General features: G+C 36.7%; 2 protein-coding genes across 2 annotated transcripts in view; both read left to right on the top strand.

The window, feature by feature from the left end:
* The window catches only part of LOC127871754 (uncharacterized), a 343,111-nt gene extending 335,199 nt beyond the window's left edge, over positions 1-7,912 (top strand). Inside the window, exon 2 of the transcript XR_008045537.1 lies at positions 7,487-7,912. The gene's annotated coding sequence lies outside the window, so the exon portion shown is untranslated. The remainder of the gene's footprint in view (positions 1-7,486) is intronic.
* On the top strand, positions 1,653-20,024 carry LOC127871763 (ubiquitin-40S ribosomal protein S27a). The gene is made up of 5 exons (XM_052414934.1): positions 1,653-1,741; positions 11,639-11,696; positions 12,650-12,704; positions 19,188-19,405; positions 19,847-20,024. The coding sequence occupies exons 2-5, from the start codon at positions 11,649-11,651 to the stop codon at positions 19,994-19,996; spliced, it is 471 nt and encodes a 156-aa protein (XP_052270894.1). The 5' UTR covers positions 1,653-1,741; positions 11,639-11,648; the 3' UTR covers positions 19,997-20,024.
* The last annotated feature ends 1,383 nt before the right edge of the window (positions 20,025-21,407 follow it).

Here is a 21,407-nt window from a genome sequence, read left to right as displayed (position 1 = left end):
GAGCGCTTAGCTAGTCAACTTAAGTTTAATGCGTTGTACATATCAACACAACCAGTTGATTGTTGCATTAAGAGGTTTGATGTAAAACATGTCCACTCCATATTTTACATTAACTTGTTTTTTTCTTGTGCAATATAATTTAAGCTTGTATGGATTTCGTTAATGTACACGTTGTAAATATTAGCTCTAGTACGTTCAATAGTACGTTTGGTTTCTCTTTTGTACGTCTGAGGATGCGTTTTTGCGTTGAGGCTAAACATAAATAGAATGCTTGTTTAAAACAGCAAAACAAAACGGTAGTTTTCTAATAAAATTGTACAGTAGTATATGATATATATAAGAAGCAAACTTGTGAGTCCACTGTTCAAAATTTCCCCATCAGTTATTTATTCAGTGGATAAAGTCTGTTTGCGTGTGTGAGGTACGGCTAAAGCCCACTCTCAGCTGTTTACGCCTTTAGTCGTAAGCTCTACATTTAAGATATTTTAAAGTTATTTTATAACGGTGTGAACATTCAGGCACTTTCATTTATATTCGTGAAGCGTGTGACTCATTGGTTTTCCAGACAGTTGGTCACTAATGGGATCTTTGTTCCCAAGAACATCTTAGACCTCAATGTCGCTTTCAAATCATGGGTAAAATTCTCTGTAAACGAGTACGTGGTACTGCAGACAGAGTTTATATGATAGCTGCAATGAATTAAGGCCTTATGTTCAACAACATACTGATGAAATCTTTGACAGCTAAACAAGTCCGACATCTCACATTTGATGCTTCATATAAACTGTGCGTAAGGGCCAAACAGCCTTGCAAAAGTAATTGATGTGCCGTCTTTCAAAATGGTTGCGCCAACACCACGTGTGTCTGCATCGCATTCAAACGTTTCCTGTTTCAAAGTACGCGATAATTGTGATTTGAACTAATACGTATTTTTTTTATTGAACGCGTAAACTTGAGACTGACGAATTATACTTTATACTGAAATATCATTCAAGTACGGTGAAAACTGTGGCAGGAAATTCACAGCGCCAATAACTGTTTCCAGCTTGCCTGTGATATTGTGTAATGCAGCGAATTGACGGCTTGACCGTTTCACTGTCAACTTTAAGACAATTGTGCATTTAAATTAATAATTTGTATATAATCCTCCCCAACTTATGGTACATTTGTATATAGATTACATCACTATGTGGGATAAAAAGGGCTAAGCAAACCAGTCCAATATGATAAAATGATTTTTAACGCTCATAATTAATAGATTATTCAGTTATTATACATAGCTAGTTGTATACGTTCTTATACGCCATTATTATTTACGTATTCAGAATATCAATAACATTCTCTTTGCGGCCCCTTTAAATGATATAGTCGCTTTTGCAATTTTTTCTGTCTATAAGCTAACTCTGGATTGGCCCAAAGTTTGAGAAAAAAGCACGAACTAGTATTTAGGTAGATCTACAGCCAAAGCTGACACATTACACATAAAATCTTATTAAAGTCACAAATCTTATCGACCATTATTATTTGAACGCCACTATAATGAGTGAATAAAAAGGAACAGCGTTTGTTTACCTGCATATTACTTTTTTGCAAAGTGTAAGAGATCCTGCTAACATAGATGTGAGCTTTCTGTCGTCATTGTGTAGTGACTTTTAACCACAACAGTTGGGCACAGTTTTACAAAACCAACGCATGCGCCTAGTAATTTCCTTTTTCTCGTGCGACTCCGCCATAGCGAGTGGTATGGCATGTTATCACACAATTTCCTTCTTTTTTATATCGAGACAATGCGATTATAACAAACTCTTATTATCATATATAGCTATTGATAAATTTGTATTACAATAAAGTTGTCGTCAAAGTTCATTTTGTCATATTAAAGGCTGTATTGATGGAATGTTTCGAACACGTGTTGTCACTGTTAACACACTGACACAGGTCTTGGTAAAAATTGGACAAGTGTCCAAAATGGAAACAGTACAATAATTTTTGAGGAAAAAAAAACACGCTGAGCACAATGTGACACTTTTTCCATACATGTCACACCTATAGTTTTTAGGAATGAGACATTTTTTTCTGTCCTAAATTTGAAGGTTTGGAGGCTATTCCTAAAGTTTTGTTCGCGTAAACTCGCTGCCTGGAATCCAGATGGAACTTTTTTCTTATACATACACCGCATAAATGTTTTCTGGCAGAAATACAAAAGAATATAAACATGTCCATGTCATTTTTGTCCAATTTATAACAACTTCAGTGATCTGCTGTGCTTGCAGAATACTTATACGCCATATCTGTATGCTTGTTTAGTCGTGTGTAATTTTCATTAAGTTGTTACATCTCAAATATTTTACAAACACATGACTATAAATCATTATAAACATTAGAAACCTTTGGTCTTTATATTTGATGCTTTTTTCAAATGTTTATCGTCTGTAATAATACCGGTAATTATTGTGTTTATAGTGTCAAACCGCTATCGTGAAAATATTTTCTTGTTGAGCCTTGGATTCTGATTGGCTTTTCCAATTTTAAGATTTGCATACTTTAAATAGCCATAAAACCAGCCTTGCAGGTGGTGTTAATTTCTTGTGAATAAATGTCAACAGCAGCCTCGACACACAGTTTCCCGGCAGGGCCCTCACACTACTTTGGGGGAAGGGGTCCGCAGTCCTTAGGAGGGGGAATTTTCGCGGCGTTTTACTTTTTGGTGGATTTTTTTTACTTACTCTCTCATTATTTCATTTGTACATGTTTGCACTATATTCATTGCATTTTTCATAATTTAGTATGTTTGAAAAGATTTAATTGAAATAGAATTGAGATATAATAATCATGAGACACATCTTTCTATTAAAAAAAAAATTAATTTTTTTTAGGGGGAATTTTTCCCCCCAAAAGGGGAAAAAAGTATACTTTTCAGGTGGCAGATTTGATAGATTGAGGGCCCTGCCTGGTAACCCGAGACCCTCAAATTTTGGTGAGGGACACCAGTTTTTCCCAGGATTTTGCTCTAGTTTTAATAGGCAGGGTTCCCTGTGGACACCAATCTGTAGAAGTTAGTGTCAAGCCCTGATTACAGATAATGTAGTAAGGAAAATACTCGAACGATTTTGTATCACTTAGGAACACTATATGAACAATGCATAAGAGAAAACATATTTGAGTACAACGTATTGAACTGGGATGAATTTCAATATTGACCTGTTTTTTATCAGCACAACAATGTTGACTGTGTCAAAATTTGTTTCCGTAACAACTGCATAATGTGCAAACGTACACAGGTTTTTTTTCTGCCTATTTTGGGAAAAGGGGTCTTTTAAAATTGGCCAATTTGGGAATTTTTGCTTCGATGAAATGGCTCATTCGGGAAAAATAATGAATTTATCATGCGTAAATAATTCAGTGTTTTAACAAATAAATTTGTTTTTATTATGCCCCCTTCGAGGAAGAGGGGGTTTATTGTTTTGCACATGTCGGTCTGTCCGTCGGTCCATCCACCAGATGGTTTCCGGATGATAACTCAAGAACGCTTGGGCCTAGGATCATGAAACTTCTTAGGTACATTGATCATGACTCGCAGATGACCCCTATTGATTTTGAGGTCACTAGGTCAAAGGTCAAGGTCACGGTGACCCGAAATAGTAAAATGGTTTTTGGATGATAACTCAAGAACGCATACCCGGCCAACAGGGCGAACTCTGAACAATATAACTGAAGCAACTTGTCTGTCAGGGTTTTTTTTGGCCCGATTTTATAGCCGATATTCGGCTATGTTCCCAATCCCAAAAAGTATACTTTTTTCCCAAAATGTGGCAAAAAATTCCCAATTTCCAAAAAAAATAAATTACAAAGTAACAGAGTATTATATGATTTTTTTCGTTTAATTTGAATGATTATAAAGAGTTAAATCAAATTTAGTATTTCCCTAATCAGTGGACTTTTCGTGTGGAAAAAAAGGGTAATGAATTTATTTTCCCAATTTCATGGAAATGCCGATAAAATTCCCAATTCCAAAGCCATGGGCTATCTTCCCAAAAAGTGGAGAAAAAAACCCTGTCTGTTATCCTAAATCTATAATTATCAGTCCAATGAAACATCATCCTTTGAGTTAAATAAAGTGGATCAGTAAAAATATTATCAGAATATGAGATTTTTTGTATATTTTGTATATTAAATATTGTGTTAATGTTTATTTTTGTTGATTTAAATAAATATAAGCAGGACAGGGGAGGTAATACACTATTATATCTTTCTTATAAACAGGGGAAACAAATGCAATTAGTTTAAATTTCATGTTTAATAAATAGAGGATATTTGTTCATATCAGTGTGAGATCATTTATTTTTTATGATCACATTTTATTATTACTTTGACAAAACAACACTTACCTGAATACCACAATGGATTCCACCCAAACAATACCCCACGCCCCTACCAGAATCCCTCCTCCCCCCCCCCCCCCCCCCCCCAACCTCACCCCCCCCTAATTTTTTTTAACATCATCTAATAAATTACCACAGCCCGCATTATACCCCCCTTCCAGGGCTCGACATTAACGGTAGTCCGACTGTCCGGGACAACCAAATTGTTGGTCCGGGCAAGTAAATAAAGAATTTGCTAGTCCGACGGGACAAGTGGTCATTATAATTTAATTACTTAAAAAAAAATGCCTTTAAATCCGTTATTTCTGTTGAGATACCACACAACTTTTTCAATTATATTTTGTTTACGTTTAAACGACAAAGCGCGAGATATTCCGATAGTTCCATGTAATACTTCACCGCACTGTTCACAAGGAAAGCAACCCTTAACATTTTTCTTTGCCAAGATAACAAAAATATTCTCCCTTGTAAAGAATATGCATTTTAAGACACCGGTACACACCGATCTTACAGACAATTAACGTAACAACGTCATCTCTATGTATAGAATGATTTTACGACATCATTCCCATTTGTGGTTTGTTTTCGTTAGTACAATGTCGTCTGCTTAAAAATGTCTAATCTGCTTTCCTTTGGTTTTTTGTCTTCAAAATCACAGGGCACTTAAAAAAATACCTTAAGGTATTGAAATGGCCTACAATTATGTTAACATGTATTTTGAACGATTAAAGTCTTTATGATTTGAGCATTTTGCATTATTTCATTATTTTGCAAAGTACTGAGCAGAATAAGATATAATGATCAGGACAAGTTGCTTTTTGGTCAGGACAAGTGGAATTTTGGTCTACTTGTCTTACTTGTCCGATCGGCAAGTGGCTTCAAAAGTTAATGTCGAGCCCTGCCCCCTTCTCACCCCCACCCCCTACCCCGCCCTTCAATTTTTTTTTAAACATCTAATAAATTACCACAACCCAAATTATACCCCCTCTCACTCCCCCCATACCCCCTCCCCCCCCCCACAATTTTTTTTTTAAACATCTAATCAGTGCCTTCCCCAGGAATTTTTTCAGGCGCCCCGGGGGTGGGTTCGGGATGGGTGTCCCCTCCCGACGTTGATTTTTTTTTTAATTTAACGTGTCAATTCACGTTCTGTGGTGCGTTATAACTCAAAGAAAAACAGCGTCAAAAGACGTCATTTGGTGCGCTATGACTCTTCAAAAAAATCCCCCAGTCATTTAAAAATATATATTTTATATTGTTTAATTGTTTTAAAACTTTTCCGCACAGCTTGTAAAATCCCGACTCGAACGATTCCCCAATACATCCGTTTCAACCCGAATCTATTACTGTATACTTACTATTTTTCAAGTTTCTATTTATTACCCGATAATCCCGTTTATTCCGTTTTTATCAAACTCTTTCTGGTAAATATTTACGATAAAAGCTTTCAGTTATTTCTTTAACACAAACCTTGTCATTTTTTAAGTGACTATTTATAGATTTGATGAAATATTGCCTCTGAATATGCGTCAATCCCCTGACCTGTTGTGTGCTTGTTAAAACGCTCAATACACGCCATTTGTATGCAATAGACGCGACGTTGTACATGCTGCATAATTTTCGCGCTCTTTTTAATTGAGAAAAAGATTCGACACAAAATAAATTTGCGCTGCTAATTTGAAGCAAAAATATTTAACGTTGCGGTAACATTTACATTCGGAAGTGTGTTTCGGATTAAAAACGCGTTAACTTCGACTTACGGTAATGGGTTTCGGATTACAAATTTAATTATTCCCATTTGAGATTTCAACAAATATTAACCGTTGCGTTATAAATTCAACGATAATTTGTTTACACACTTTACGAGTCGAATAAATGTTTTGACGGAATTATGCATGAAATTCACGTTGTCCACGAGGATCACGGCCGGTCTTCTAACTATCGATTATCGGACGAAGCATTTACAAGTGTGCGTAATTAATTCAACGAAAATTTGTTAAAGCGCATTACGTGTCGAATAAATGTCAGAAAAACGAGGTGAATCAGTTCTATAAATGGACATGTTGAAATATACATGTACTGGAATTAAATAAATTGTTATCACATAATTGTAACCGCTATAATAATTAATTGTTTACCACTTGCAATTAATTTCTCGTATTAATTATGAGTCATAGGTAACACTTGTTTACAGTAAAAAGGTGTGATGATGATGCCCGAAACCGTCTTTAATGTTCTGTACTGTTCTAATTACCGGTTTTATATTACTCAAATGGTACAACTACTTGCTAATCAAGCTGCGATAAACTCTTACTTCATGCCCGACGTCAGTCAAAAATAATGGTCGATAGTTAACCCCGCCCTCATAAGCATTCGCATAACCGATTGGACGATGAACTTCACAGTTTGACGACTGGAAAGTTACCAGATACATCCTTGTCAGCATTTAAATGACCGTGTAATGTGGCTAGAATAATCGATACGCGCGTCATGCTATTCTCTTATCAGTGGATTATCCATTACCCCATGTGGTGTTTATGGCGATTACTTGTGAAAGTAGGTACCAAGTGCTCTTTTAAAACAGGGAATATTGATACACTGATAGGGAAACCTTGATTTTTTTGGACAATCTCCACTTTCTTTTACTGAAGAATACACTGATTGGAAAATTTCAAGCGCCCCGGGGACTATGATTTCGAAATTCAAGCGCCCCGGCAAGGGGCGCTTAAATGGCCTGGGGAAGGCACTGATCTAATAAATTACCACACCCCACATTATACACCCCTCTCACCCCCATCTCCCCAATTTTTTTTAAACATCTTATCAATTAACACACCCCACATTATACCCCTCTCTCACCCCCCACTCCCCCCCCCCCCCCATTTTTTTAACCAGGTTTTCCGAAGGAAAAAACTGGTTATTAGATTGGCGAATGCGGGCTGGCGGGCTGGCTGGCGGAATAAGCTTGTCCGGGCCATAACTATGTCGTTCATTGTCAGATTTTAAAATCATTTGGCACATTTGTTCACCATCATTGGACGGTGTGTCGCGCGAAATAATTACGTCGATATCTCCAAGGTCAAGGTCACACTTTGAGTTCAAAGGTCAAAAATGGCCATAAATGAGCTTGTCCGAGCCATAACTATGTCGTTCATCGTCAGATTTTAAAATCATTTGGCACATTTGTTCACCATCATTGGACGGTGTGTCGCGCGAAATAATTACGTCGATATCTCCAAGGTCAAGGTCACACTTTGAGTTCAAAGGTCAAAAATGGCCATAAATGAGCTTGTCCTGGCCATAACTATGTCATTCATTGTGAGATTTTAAAATCATTTGGCACATTTGTTCACCATCATGGGACGGTGTGTCCCACGAAAGAATCACGTCAATATCTCCAATGTCAAGGTCGCCACGACTAAAAATAGATTAAAAAAAAAAAACTTACAAAGGGGGTTAATTTTTTTTGGTCATTTCAAAAGTTCAGTTTGAGTTTTCTCCCTTTATCAGATTTTTTTTCCACAATGAAAACCTGGTTTTGTGACAATTTTGTCCCTTGTTTTAAACATCTAATAAATTACCACACACCACATTATACCCCCCTCTCACTACCCCTTCCCTCCCTCCACCCCCCATTTTTTTAAACATTCTAATAAATTACCACACCCCACATTATACCCCCTCTCACCCCCCACCCACCCCCCATTTTTTTAACATCTTATAAATAACCCCACCCACATTATACCCCCCTCTCAACCCCCACCACCCCTCCCCCCCCCAATTTTTTTTAACATTAATAAATTATCACACCCCACAATATACCCCCTGTCACCCCCCCGCCCCCCCCCTTTTTTTGGACATCTAATAAATTACCACACCCCACATTATACCCCCTCTCAGCCCCTACCCCCACCCCCCTAAATTATTTTTTTATTAAACATCTAATAAATTACCACACCCCACATTATACCCCCCTCTCACCCCCCTACTCCCCCCCGGCCCCCCTTTTTTTAAACATCTAATAAATTACCACACCCCACATTATAACCCTCCTCTGACTACCCCCCCCCCCCACCCCTCCATTTTTTTTAACATCTAATAAATTACCACAACCCCACTTTATACCCCCTCTCATCTCCCTACCCCCCCACCCCCCACCCCCCCCCCCCCCAAAAAAAAAAAAAAAAATATATATTTTTTTAAACATCATATAAATTAACAAAACCCACATTAGAGACCCCCCCCCCTCACGCCCCGCCACCCTACCCCTCCACCACACCCCCCCCCCCCCCAATTTTTTTTTTAAACATCTAATAAATTACCACACACCACATTATACCCCCCTCTCACTCCCCCTACCCCCCCCAACCCACCCCCCCCCCCCCATTTTTTTTAAACATCTAATAAATTACCACACCCCACATTATACCCCCCTCTCACCCCCCTACCCCCCCCCCTAAAAAAAAAACATTTTGTTTTTAAACTTCTTATAAATAACCCCACCCCACATTATACCCCCCTATATTGTTTTGGCATTGTCCGGAGCCGTGTCTTGGAAGTGCTTTGGCGGATTTCATTGAAACTTGGTATGAGTATATATATATATGCATAAGAGGATGATGCAAGCCAAATGACATTGTACACCATCTGTTAAAAACAGAGTTATGGCCCTTTGTATCTTGAAAAAATGCTTTTTACTATAGGCACTTTTGTGTCCGGAGCCATATCTTGGAAGTGCTTTGGCGGATTTCATTGAAACTTGGTATGAGTATATATATGCATAAGAGGATGATGCGCGCCAAATGGCATTGTACACCATCTGATAATAACAGAGTTATGGCCCTTTGTATCTTCAAAAAATGCTATTTTAGTGTCAAATATAACCAGGGTTGGCATATTGACCGGTCAATTGTGTATTGACCGGGCCGGTGGTCAATACCCGGTTAAAACCGGTCAATACTGGTCATTACTGGTCGATTAAAAATTATAGTATTTAAACATCACAAAAAAAGACTTTAAGCTATTCTATATTAAATCAATCATTATTCTGTAATTGATAAACTTTTTTTGAGTTATTTATTGTAAAAAAAATCTTTAAAGCTGTAAAAAATTACTTATTATTTATAGAAATGGCCTCAAATACATAAGGACTAAGGCAATATCTTTATATTAGTGTATCACATCAGTAACTAAAGTAGTATTACTATTGTAGTTTCATACCATAGTATTTCACTGATCTATTTATATATCTATTTGATAAGCAGATCACTCAAACAAAAGGAGATATACAGTGTAACTTGATTTTAATTTAATAGTAACGTCTAACGTGTCGCCTTTCAGTATTAAGAAGATGTTTTTTTCCTTTCATGTTTAAAAGTTCAATTGGTCTTCAAATGAATAAGCAATCAAAGTTTTTGATTTTGCCAAAAAATAATGTTGTCCAATTGTGGGTCTACTCTAGACTCTTCAATTAGTTTTCATTTTAATAATTATTTTTATTTTTATGTCCCCCACTATAGTAGTGGGGGACATATTGTTTTTGCCCTGTCTGTTGGTCTGTACGTTGGTCTGTTTGCGCCAACTTTAACATTTTGCAATAACTTTTGCTATATTGAAGATAGCAACTTCATATTTGGCATGCATGTGTATCTCATGAAGCTGCACATTTTGAGTGGTGAAAGGTCAAGGTTATCCTTCAAGGTCAGAGGTCAAATATATGTGGCCAAAATCGCTCATTTTATGAATACTTTTTCAATATTGAAGATAGCAACTTGATATTTGGCATGCATGTGTATCTCATGGAGCTGCACATTTTGAGTGGTGAAAGGTCAAGGTCATCCTTCAAGGTCAGAGGTCAAATAAATGTGGCCCAAATCGCTTATTTTATAAATACTTTTGCAATATTGAAGATAGCAACTTGATATTTGGCATGCATGTGCATCTCATGGAGCTGCACATTTTGAGCGGTGAAGGGTCAAGGTCAAGGTCATCCTTCAAGGTCAGAGGTCAAATATATGTGGCCAAAATCGCTTATTTTATGAATACTTTTGCAATATTGAAGATAGCAACTTGATATTTGGCATGCATGTGTATCTCATGGAGCTGCACATTTTGAGTGGTGAAAGGTCAAGGTCATCCTTCACAAGGTCATTGTAATCCTTCAAGGTCAAACATCATATAGGGGGACATTGTGTTTCACAAACACATCTTGTTTTATTTTGATATCAATGGAAAATAAAATATTGTTTCACTATTTTGTTTAAAAAGAATTTAAAGAAATCTAGGCAAGAATACATGGCAAGTAAGGGTCGTGACAAAAAGGTGCCATTTAAGGCCCTATTATCAGTCTTGGGTGCCCCAACATTTTTTGATCTCAAAAACATTGAATATACTTTTGATAATGCACATCATTGGTGTGTCATATTGTTATTCTTGTTGAATCAAGCACAGAATTATCTGAACATTCATTAGAATTGAAAACAAAGTTTGATCGACCAGAAAATCCAATTGACCACTGGCAACTTTGACTAATTTGCAATTTTTTTAGAGATTGGCCTACCAATTGCATGAACAGGTTTAAATAGTGGGTATTAATAGCTTAAGACATTATTTGCAACATGTCTGTCTTATTTGTATTATCAAAATTGTTTAATTAAGCATGTCATATACATCAACATTTGGGGTAAAGTTCAATCGGCCAGTATTGACCAGTAATGACCACTTCTGGAGTATTGACCGGGGCGGTTTTAACCGATATTAACCACTGGTTAAAACCGGGGGCGGTCGATTGGTGCCAACCCTGAATATAACACTTTTGTGTCAAGAAGTATATAGGCGGGGGATATCAATTCAATGAATTTGCTTGTTTTTTTTTTAAACATCTAATAAATTACCACACCCCGCATTATACCCCCCTCTCACTCCCCCCTTGATCATGACTGGCAGATGACCCCTATTGATTTTCAGGTCCCTAGGTCAAAGGTCAAGGTCACAGTGACTCGAAATAGTACAATGGTTTCTGGATGATAACTTACATTAGGTCAAAGGTCAAGGTCACAGTGACAAAAAACGTATTCACACAATGGCTGCCACTACAACTGACAGCCCATATGGGGGGCATGCATGTTTTACAAACAGCCCTTGTCATAAATCAGTAATGACAGTCAAGGTTTTCAGTAGATTACTTAAAAATGTATAGAAAAGGTGATAAGTACAGTATTGATTGTTTTCTATACATTGCATTATATGTCTTGCAGAGGCGGTAACATGCAGATCTTCGTGAAGACCCTCACGGGCAAGACAATTACCCTAGAGGCAAGTGAATTTCTGCTTTGGAAGCACATTTTATTTGTTAAAGAAGTTATAAAGATTATAAAAACTGATTGAAGAAAGGTTTTATCAGGCATTTAAAGGGACTGTCAACCAGCTTGACGAAAAAAGAAAAGTTCTAAAATGCGGTATTTTTTTACAATTATTAGTTTATATTGATTAAAATAGCACGACTGGTATATTATATTACTTGAAAACAGACCTTGGTTGGTGTTTTGTAGACTATTCGGTATAGTTTTACTGCTCTTGTAGATGATTGTAATATCATTGAAAGTTTCCACAAGAGATAAACAAAGATGAAAGTTTATTTTGCGTAATTGTTGTGTGGTATCGATTTTTTTCACTACCAGTTTAGTTCAGTTCAGGTATTTCCCCACTACCCTGTAAGTTGAATTTTGTATTCGTGTACCAGTCTAGTACAGAATATTCCGTAGTACAGGTTTTATTGTCGGTTTTTGCGCGAGGGCAAGGGTCACCGGTGTCATGGCTGAATTTTGTGACTGTGACAGAGTCTGTCATAACCAAAAAAAAAAGATAACTACTGTTCAAGAACTGATGTTACCTGTTGACATGTTTATCTGTTTTAAAATATAGCTGGCCAATCTTTAAATATAATATTTTCAGGTCATTAATAATAAAAAAAAAGTTGAAACCATTATTGTGACTGTTTAAAATATGAAATGCTCTAAAAGTTTTTTTCCCAAAATGGCCATTTATTGCGCTTAAATATCCCAATTTGCAAGGCGAGGGCCTCTTCCCAATTTCCAGATGAAAAGCACTGACAGTTACTCCATGAAATTTGGCATACAAATTAGAGTAAAAGGATTGCATATTGAGTTTCAATGAAAAATCTGTGTAAACCGTGCTAAAAAAATCTGTTTTTCCCCATAGTACTATGTGATTGTTTTGCCATGTAATATATAATTTGCGCTTATCAGGTTGAGCCAAGTGATTCCATTGAAAATGTGAAGGCCAAAATCCAGGATAAGGAAGGTAAGCACACCTTTTTGCATTCATTTAAACCATAGCTCAGCAATGAAAATCTGAGGCGCTATTTATCTTGAAACATGAATGGGTAATTTATGCAAGAACATCAATAAATTAATTGCTTCTCGATGTTATTTAATGTTAATCATCTTATGAACAATACAATGGCTGAGTTAGGTATGAGCATCAACGATTTGATGGTGAATATTATTGGAGTAGAGTTAGATTTTAACAAAATTGTTGAGGATTTCTTCCCCAAATGTCTAAACATCCTAGTTATTTTGCATTCCAATCTAAGGACTAATATTGCATGTTATTTTATAGTGTAGAAAGCATAATATGTGATCTTTTTATAAATTGATTTCCTCCTTTTGAATGTCACGCATGGGCCTTCCTTAAAAATTCTATTGTTTGGCATAACCCGACCGACCCACTAAAATCGGCCCGACTGATTTTTAGCTCATCTATTTTTTGAAAAAAATTTATGAGCTATTGTCATCACCTTGGCGTCGGCGTCGGCATTGGTGTCGGCGTCCGGTTAAGTTTTGTGTTTAGGTCCACTTTTCTCAGAAAGTATCAATGCTATTGCATTCAAACTTGGTACACTTACTTACTATCATAAGGGGACTGGGCAGGCAAAGTTAGATAACTCTGGCGTGCATTTTGACAGAATTATGTGCCCTTTTTATACTTAGAAAATTGAAAATTTTGGTTAAGTTTTGCGTTTAGGTCCACTTTTCTCAGAAAGTATCAATGCTATTGCATTAAAACTTGGTACACTTACTATCATGAGGGGACTGGGCAGGCAAAGTAAGATAACTCTGGCATGCATTTTGACAGAATTATGTGCCCTTTTTATACTTAGAAAATTGAAAATTTTGGTTAAGTTTTGTGTTTAGGTCCATTTTATTCCTTAAGTATCAAAGCTTTTGCTTTCATACTTGCAACACTTACTAACTATCATAAGGGGACTGTGCAGGCAAAGTAATGTAACTCTGACTGGCATTTTGACAGAATTATGTGCCCTTTTTATACTTAGAAAATTGAAAATTTGGAGTTTTGTGTTTAGGTCCACTTTATTCCTACAGTATCAAAGCTATTGCTTTCATACTTGCAACACTTATTAACTATCATAAGGGGACTGTGCAGGCAAAGTTATGTAACTCTGACTGGCATTTGGATGGAATTATGGGCCCTTTATACTTAGAAAATTGAAAATTTGGTTAAGTTTTGTGTTTTGGTCCACTTTACCCCTAAAGTATCATAGATATTGCTTTCATACTTGGAACACTGGCAAACTATCATAAGGGTAGTAAAAGGACATATTGCATAACTCTGGTTGTCATTTTTACGGAATTATGGCCCTTTTTTGACTTAGTAACTTTGAATATATGGTTAAATTTTGTGTTTCGATCCACTTTACTTCTTAAGTATCAAGGCTATTGCTACTTCAAATACTTTCATGCTATCATGAGGTTAATGTACCTGGCAAGTTGAATTTTACCTTGACCTTTGAATGACCTTGACTCTCAAGGTCAAATTATTAAATTTTGCTAAAATTGCCATAACTTCTTTATTTATGATTAGATTTGATTGATACTTTGACAAAACTACTCTTACTTGACATGCCACAATAGACTCAACCCAAACCATCCCCCATTTTTTTTTTTAAGATCATCTCACAAATTACCACCACACTCTCACACTATACCCACCCCACCCCCCACCCCCCAATTTTTAATTATTTTTTTTTGAAACGGTTAAAAAACACAAATATCTATTTTTATTATTTTATGTTTGAAATACCGTCCAACCATCGCACCCAAGAATCCCCACCCACTCCCCCCCACCCCCATTTTTTTGGTTTTTTTTTTTGCGTTTTTTTACCGCATTTTTGGAAGATAATGTAATAAATTCCACACCCGCACACTATACAACCCCTCTTCACTCCACCCCTCCCTCCTTTGTGATTGAAAATGAGAGTCCCTTCACCTTTAAAAAGAAAATAGATGAGCAGTCCGCACCCGCAAGGCGGTGCTCTTGTTTTTTTGTTACTTCCCCCCCCCCCCCCCCCCCCCCCCCCCCCCCAAAATGTTTTTTTTGCTCGCCGAAACTTCTTTCCGCTAAATTTGTCCTTTCCGCTTTTTCTCCTTCCGGTTATTTGCGTCATTTAATTGAATGCTCTTTCAAGGATATCTTAGAATAGCAATGAACAAAACGCGTACCGGTATTTATTTGAGTCACCTATTTATTTGATGCATATGCGATTAATTAGACTTTAAATACAATTAAACCGCATCTGTTTTTCTCGTATCCCTTTAATTAAAATACTGTAAACGTATAGAAATTTGTCGGTATGAAATTTCGTGGTTTAATAAAAATCAACAAATTCATTCACACGTAATTTTGTTGATTTCTAATTTTTTTGGAATACTGACCGTCATAATAATTAAACTTTTATTAAAACAACCAGAGTTATAACGAAGCATAATCTGCTAATCTGTGTTGACAGCAAGGCTTGGGGTTAATGTGCACTGAAGCATGAAAGTGTTGCCGAATGCCAATAATTGTCGAAAAGATCGATTAAGCGGCGCACATGTGGGTCCCTGCTCGCTAATTGCCATCAATGTTGTTTTGACAATATGTGCAATTCTCAGCGCAATCGGTCTCTTAGTAGTAACAATTAAGTAATAAGGTCCCCGAAATACAGGTGTGAAAACCGTTATATCTCTAAGCTTTAATTGGCACTAATTAACATATGTGATAAATCTGCAAACTGTTAATTTGACGCCGTCACGTAAAAAAGTATTATTACCCAGACACTTATCAAGAAAACAACATATTGTATTAACTAGCATATCTCAATCAAACAATATCTCTTTCAAAATGGTTGAAAACGGAAACAGTTCAGACACGTTCCCCTACTATAGCAGGATTGCCCGACCTTGCAAAGGCTCGGTCTATGACTGAAGCATTTATATTGACACAGGTCGCTAACGATTCAGTGGAAGAAAACATTTTCAATTCGGAAATATTTTAATCAATCAAGAAATTATGTAATGTGATCTCCTGAAGTGAAGTAATTATTACAAAAAAACAAATATCTCGGAAATGACCGATTTCGGCTAAAAGAATGTATAAATAATCGTTGGTACTTGAATTCGCGGTTCAGTGGACCAACGAAATCCACTAAAATTCGTACCACACGAAATTTAATGGTTTTACAGTACGCTGCTGTTGTTCAGGATAGTTTGGGAGTAAAAAAACAAATTAATTAATTATCACCGTTCAATTCAATTCGGCAATCAGCAGAGATGTGTAATATTATCGCCATATAACTTATTATTTAATTATCACTCTTTAATTCAGATCGGTAAATGTTCGGTAGAAAGATAAAAAGTGGTAAGCTTAGCAATATTCATTATCGGGTATTGCCACGTTTTTGTTTCATTGCTTATCTCTATATACGACTTTTCGACCAGTCGCTATTTTGGAGGCAGACGGCGATATTAAATGTGCATTTGCTGGGCATGAATGACCCAATATTATCCGATAGCTCCACCCGTTCTCACGTTTCATTCGACAGCGTCATGTCATGTGTAAGCGAGCTCAATGCTGATTGGCCAGCTACCATGTGCACTTCATTAACAATAAGATCAAGCAATGTCTAATCGGGTACAGACCGGGTTTCTTTAACTGTTCGAATTGCGAACTCTTGCATTGAAACAAAGAGACAAATATAGAAAACCAGTCTGGATTAAAAAGGGTGGATGTTTTCAACGAAATTTTACTAGATTTTTGCATTTTCGCAATTTAGATTTTTCTTGAGCCAAATTCTTAATAGTTTAGCAAATGACTCAAAAGGTGAACGACAGCGCGAGCGTGTTTTTATTGGAATAAATGCTCACTACTACAGGGCTCGTGCTGTCGTTCGCCATTTGCTAAAGTATAGCGAATTTGGCTCTAGAAAATTATAATATGCTTAAATCTTGTTAAATTTTATTGAAAACATCCGCCATTTTAATCCGGAGTGTTTTTTTTTATACACAGTTGATATTGTCGTCTGCCCATAATATAACCAGAGATCATATTTTTTCGGTTTTGTCGGTCCTAGACCGATTGGGGTCATGAAAGACCGATTGAAAATCCCAAACAGTCTGTCCGATTCTGTGTGCTAAAATCCCCATGTCATGAAATCGATTACACAGTGCACATGCTAACATACCCTAATTACATTCTTATCTCGATTAGGTGTGGTAAACCATTCACTGCAGTCTCTAAACCGGTCAGGACCAGTTTATTGCGTGTCAGCCGACTAGTATTAGAGAATGACCCCAAGCAGCGAAAATTCGCGCGGTCGTCAGGGTTTTTTCTGCCTATTTTGGAAAAAGGAGTCTGACTAAATTCGGAAATTTTTATCGACAAAATTGGCCATTTTGGGAATTTTTGCTTCGATGAAACGGCTCATTTGGAAAAAAATTGTGAATATATCATGCTTGAATAATTCAGTAGTTTAACAAATAAATTTGTATTTATTTGTTATTTTGTCTTCTTTATATAAACAGATGCAATATTGGGCATGTTCAATGTTAATTCAAGTACTGCAGTTTTGTTTTTCAGTTACAGATACACTCTTGAGATAAGAACTGAACAGTCAAAACCTTATAGCAGATATTTTTGACCAAACAAACACTGGTTAGTCACACAAGTTATAAGACACTTCATTCTTTAAAAAAAAAATTTTTTTTTTTTTTTTGGGGGAAATTGGGAATTTTTTTTTTAATTTCGGTTTGGGATCGAGTCCGTTTGCTTTGGGAGTGCCTCCGTTTTCCGGAGGCGCAGACAGTGCTGTAAAGCCCCTGTTGTGTATTAGTCATGCGTGAATAACCCCGTGTCAATATCAATTGATAATTTCACTGGCTTATACCTAGCACACTAATCGGTCCGTAATGTGTACTCGTCCACGATAAAATTGTTGACTGTTACTTCGGAGATGAAAACTTCAATGTTCATAATCCTCGTGGAAATTGTGCATTTCATGCATGATACAGTAAACTTTCATGTAAACAAAGAAGAAAATCGGATATTCTGCAATAATTCATATTATTGTGGGCGGACCTTATACACTGAAAACACGCGCTGTAACTAAACAAAACATGCCGATACATTTTTCACCTGCGTAATAATCCGGCAATAAATAAATGAAAGTTGCGGATCTGATTGACAGAACAGCCGAAAGTTATTTTTATGGGCGGAACTCGCATAAATAGTACACAAGAAAAATATTATACATTGTATATATCTTTAGTAAAAATCGTGTTAGAATCAAAATAATTCGTGTACTTTATTGTTTGTTGTTGAATAACTCACGACCGGAAGTTTAAATGCGTGGTTTCAAATAACTCGTGCTTCGCACTCGTGATTTAATCCCTACGCATCTTATATGTTGGCTGTGGGTTATTTGACAACAAACTATAACGCACACAAATTATTTCTCAACTTTTTGGTTTTGTTGTTGCCAGTATCCAACCTACGCACAGACATTTGTTAGGTTCAGTGCATGTATGTAAGCTATTATCAAGTCAACAACGATTTAAAACATCGGTATAGACTTGCACAGATAAATAATATTGACAACGATGAAAAAAGTCAGATACAACAGCACACGAAACAACAATAAAAGAGAAAACAAATGATAAAACCAATTGAGAAAACTCATGTTCCGTTAAAAAAAAATGCCAAAGGCAATTAAACTTGTACATTTATTATACCACCTTCATGAATGGCAAAATTGATGGTATATATGTTAACGTAATTTGTCATGATTTCGGATATCAATTTTCGGACATCTTTTCCCCCATTTAAATCCAGACTGATGGATGTTGCGGGAAAATATGATCCCTGAATATAACGGCTGATGGCAAAAGTCATATAAAAATAAGCAAATGAAAAGAAGCTCTTTATAGCAAAAATACTAAGACTTACGAATACAAGTGCGGTGATGCGGACGGTGCAGAAAAATCTTTACCAATTTCCTTTCATGAGGCAGAAGACTTGGAGCTTTATTTGATAATTACCTTTCAGTTTGGTATATGTCGGAGTTCAATGTTAGAAAAAAAATGCTAAAAAAAAATAAAATCCTTACCTACCGACCCACCCAAATTTACCTGGGGTGGGTTATGCCAAACAAACATTTTTTAAGGATGGCCTTGTGTTGTTAGCAGTTATTGAATAACTTGTCATTAAAATAAAAACAGATTTAGTAAACCATAGGACAGAGGTAAGTGCAGTAGTGAGCTCCCATATTTGTGCGCTATTTTAAAACAACAAATCTGTAATTTGGTGAACCATTGAACAGATGGCAGGATGGTAGTGCGCTTGCAAATATTGGGCAAGTATCTGTAAAAAAAATCCATTCTTAAAAAAAAAGAAAGGAAATTAAATTCTATGTTTTGTACGCATAATCTATTTTCCCAATATTGCCTGCAGGGATTCCCCCTGACCAGCAGAGGCTGATCTTCGCTGGTAAGCAGCTGGAGGATGGCCGCACCCTCTCTGACTACAACATCCAGAAGGAGTCAACTCTCCACCTGGTCCTTCGACTTCGGGGTGGGGCCAAGAAACGCAAGAAGAAGAACTACACCACCCCAAAGAAGAACAAACATAAGAAGAAGAAGGTCAAGCTTGCAGTTCTCAAGTTTTATAAGGTAGGTTCCATTTGAAAGCTTTGTAAAATGTGTATTGTACAACAGATGAAACTGATATTTGCATCAAGTTAGACACTGGAGAGTAATGTTACGTTTCTTACTTATAATTTAATCTTTTGACAATGTTCGAGAAAGTCATGCTAATGGTTGTATGATGGCTTCAGAACTTTATAAGAAAACAAGGAATAGTAAAAAAGTAGAAATCTGTTAATTTAGATCAACTGAGCACTCCATGCTAATGGGAAGCATTACTGTGCTGTCTTGTCAGTTGATGTGTGGGTAAAATTTATTTTAGCAACTGCTCAGCAGCTGTGCAGATTGTAATTAATTTCACATCAATTATTCTTGGAGACCCTATTTCTTAGTTGTTCAGATAGTTAGGGTCTTCTGCATATTTAGATGACAAGAGCAAAAAATACATTGCTGTGTCCCTGTTGGCAGGTTGATGAGAATGGCAAGATCACGCGACTGAGACGTGAATGCCCCGCGGAGGACTGTGGTGCCGGCGTCTTCATGGCCTCACACTTTGACAGACAGTACTGCGGCAAATGCTGCCTTACCTATGTCTTTAATAAAGCTGAAGATAAATAGAATGTGAATAAAATTGGCTCTTAAGAGATTCTTGTGTTTGTTTGATTTTATAATAATATATGGAAATTGGTTCTGCTTTTAAGAACTGAACACAAAGTGTAATGAGCCAAAGGGAAGTTGCCGTATCTGCAGCGCATTAATTTGAAGAGTTAACTCTAGCGTCAGTTATCATTGTTCAATATCATTTGTGGGTTAAAATTATTTCAGTGAAAGATCATATGTGGGAGTTAAGGTAAAAATATCAATGAGTCCGTAATTGCTATTAAGCATCATGTGCTGGAGTCAGATATGGGAGTCGGTTATAACATTGCTTTTTTTTTTTGGAGTCTGTCATCATGGAGCAAAAATCAGAGCAACATCCTATTTGGTAGTCCGTTATCATGGCGTATTATTTTGTGGGAATCAGTTATTATGGAGCAAAATCTTATGTGAGAGTCGGTTATCATGAAGGAATGTCATTTGTGGAGTCAGTTATGAAGCAATATCATTTGTGGAGTCGGCTATCACATAGCAATTTCTTTTTTGGTACTTATAATGGAGCAATATTTTTTGCAATAGTCAATTATGGAGCAATATCATTTGTGGAGTCCGCTATCAGATAGCAATATCTTTTTTGGGAGTCCGTTATCACGGTGCAATATCATTTGTGGAGTCCGCTATCAGATAGCAATATCTTTTTTGGGAGTCCGTTATCACGGTGCAATATCATTTGTGGAGTCCGCTATCAGATAGCAATATCTTTTTTGGGAGTCTGTTATCACGGTGCAATATCATTTGTGGAGTCCGCTATCAGATAGCAATATCTTTTTTGGGAGTCCGTTATCACGGTGCAATATCATTTGTGGAGTCCGCTATCAGATAGCAATATCTTTTTTGGGAGTCTGTTATCACGGTGCAATATCATTTGTGGAGTCTGCTATCAGATAGCAATATCTTTTTTGGGAGTCTGTTATCACGGTGCAATATCATTTGTGGAGTCCGCTATCAGATAGCAATATCTTTTTTGGGAGTCCGTTATCACGGTGCAATATCATTTGTGGAAGTCTGCTATCATCAACCTAATCTTAAGACATGAGATAAAGGAGATTTGTACAAACAAGATCACTGCAAATTTATTTACAAATCATTTACAGAGACGTAGATATCTAGCAGTTTGAATAGTTCTGGAAAACAAATGTTTCAAGAATATTCTTAATTTTTAGCTCCACTGGCCAGAGGCCAGCGGGGCTTAGGTCGTGGTCCTGTGTCCGTCGTGCGTGCATTAACTTTTCCTTAAAACATCTCAACTACTGGTCCAATTCTGATGAAATTTCTCAGGAATGTTCCTGGGGTGAACCTCTTTCAATTTTTGTCAAATTATGCCCCTGGGGTCAAATTTGACCCTGCCCCAGGGGTCACAAAAATGAAAATT

This window comes from Dreissena polymorpha, chromosome 3, assembly GCF_020536995.1.
Source record: "Dreissena polymorpha isolate Duluth1 chromosome 3, UMN_Dpol_1.0, whole genome shotgun sequence".
In the NCBI taxonomy this organism is placed as follows: domain Eukaryota; kingdom Metazoa; phylum Mollusca; class Bivalvia; order Myida; family Dreissenidae; genus Dreissena; species Dreissena polymorpha.
Note: the sequence above shows the minus strand (reverse complement) of the source record. Positions and strands in the feature narration are given on the sequence as shown.

Bases quoted from the DNA above. Each gene is read 5' to 3' on its own strand.
- LOC127871763 (XM_052414934.1), top strand. From the start codon at position 11,649: ATGCAGATCTTCGTGAAGACCCTCACGGGCAAGACAATTACCCTAGAG. The intron at 11,697-12,649 runs GCAAGTGAATTT...TGCGCTTATCAG, and splicing joins GCAAGACAATTACCCTAGAG to GTTGAGCCAAGTGATTCCAT. The intron at 12,705-19,187 runs GTAAGCACACCT...TATTGCCTGCAG, and splicing joins CAAAATCCAGGATAAGGAAG to GGATTCCCCCTGACCAGCAG.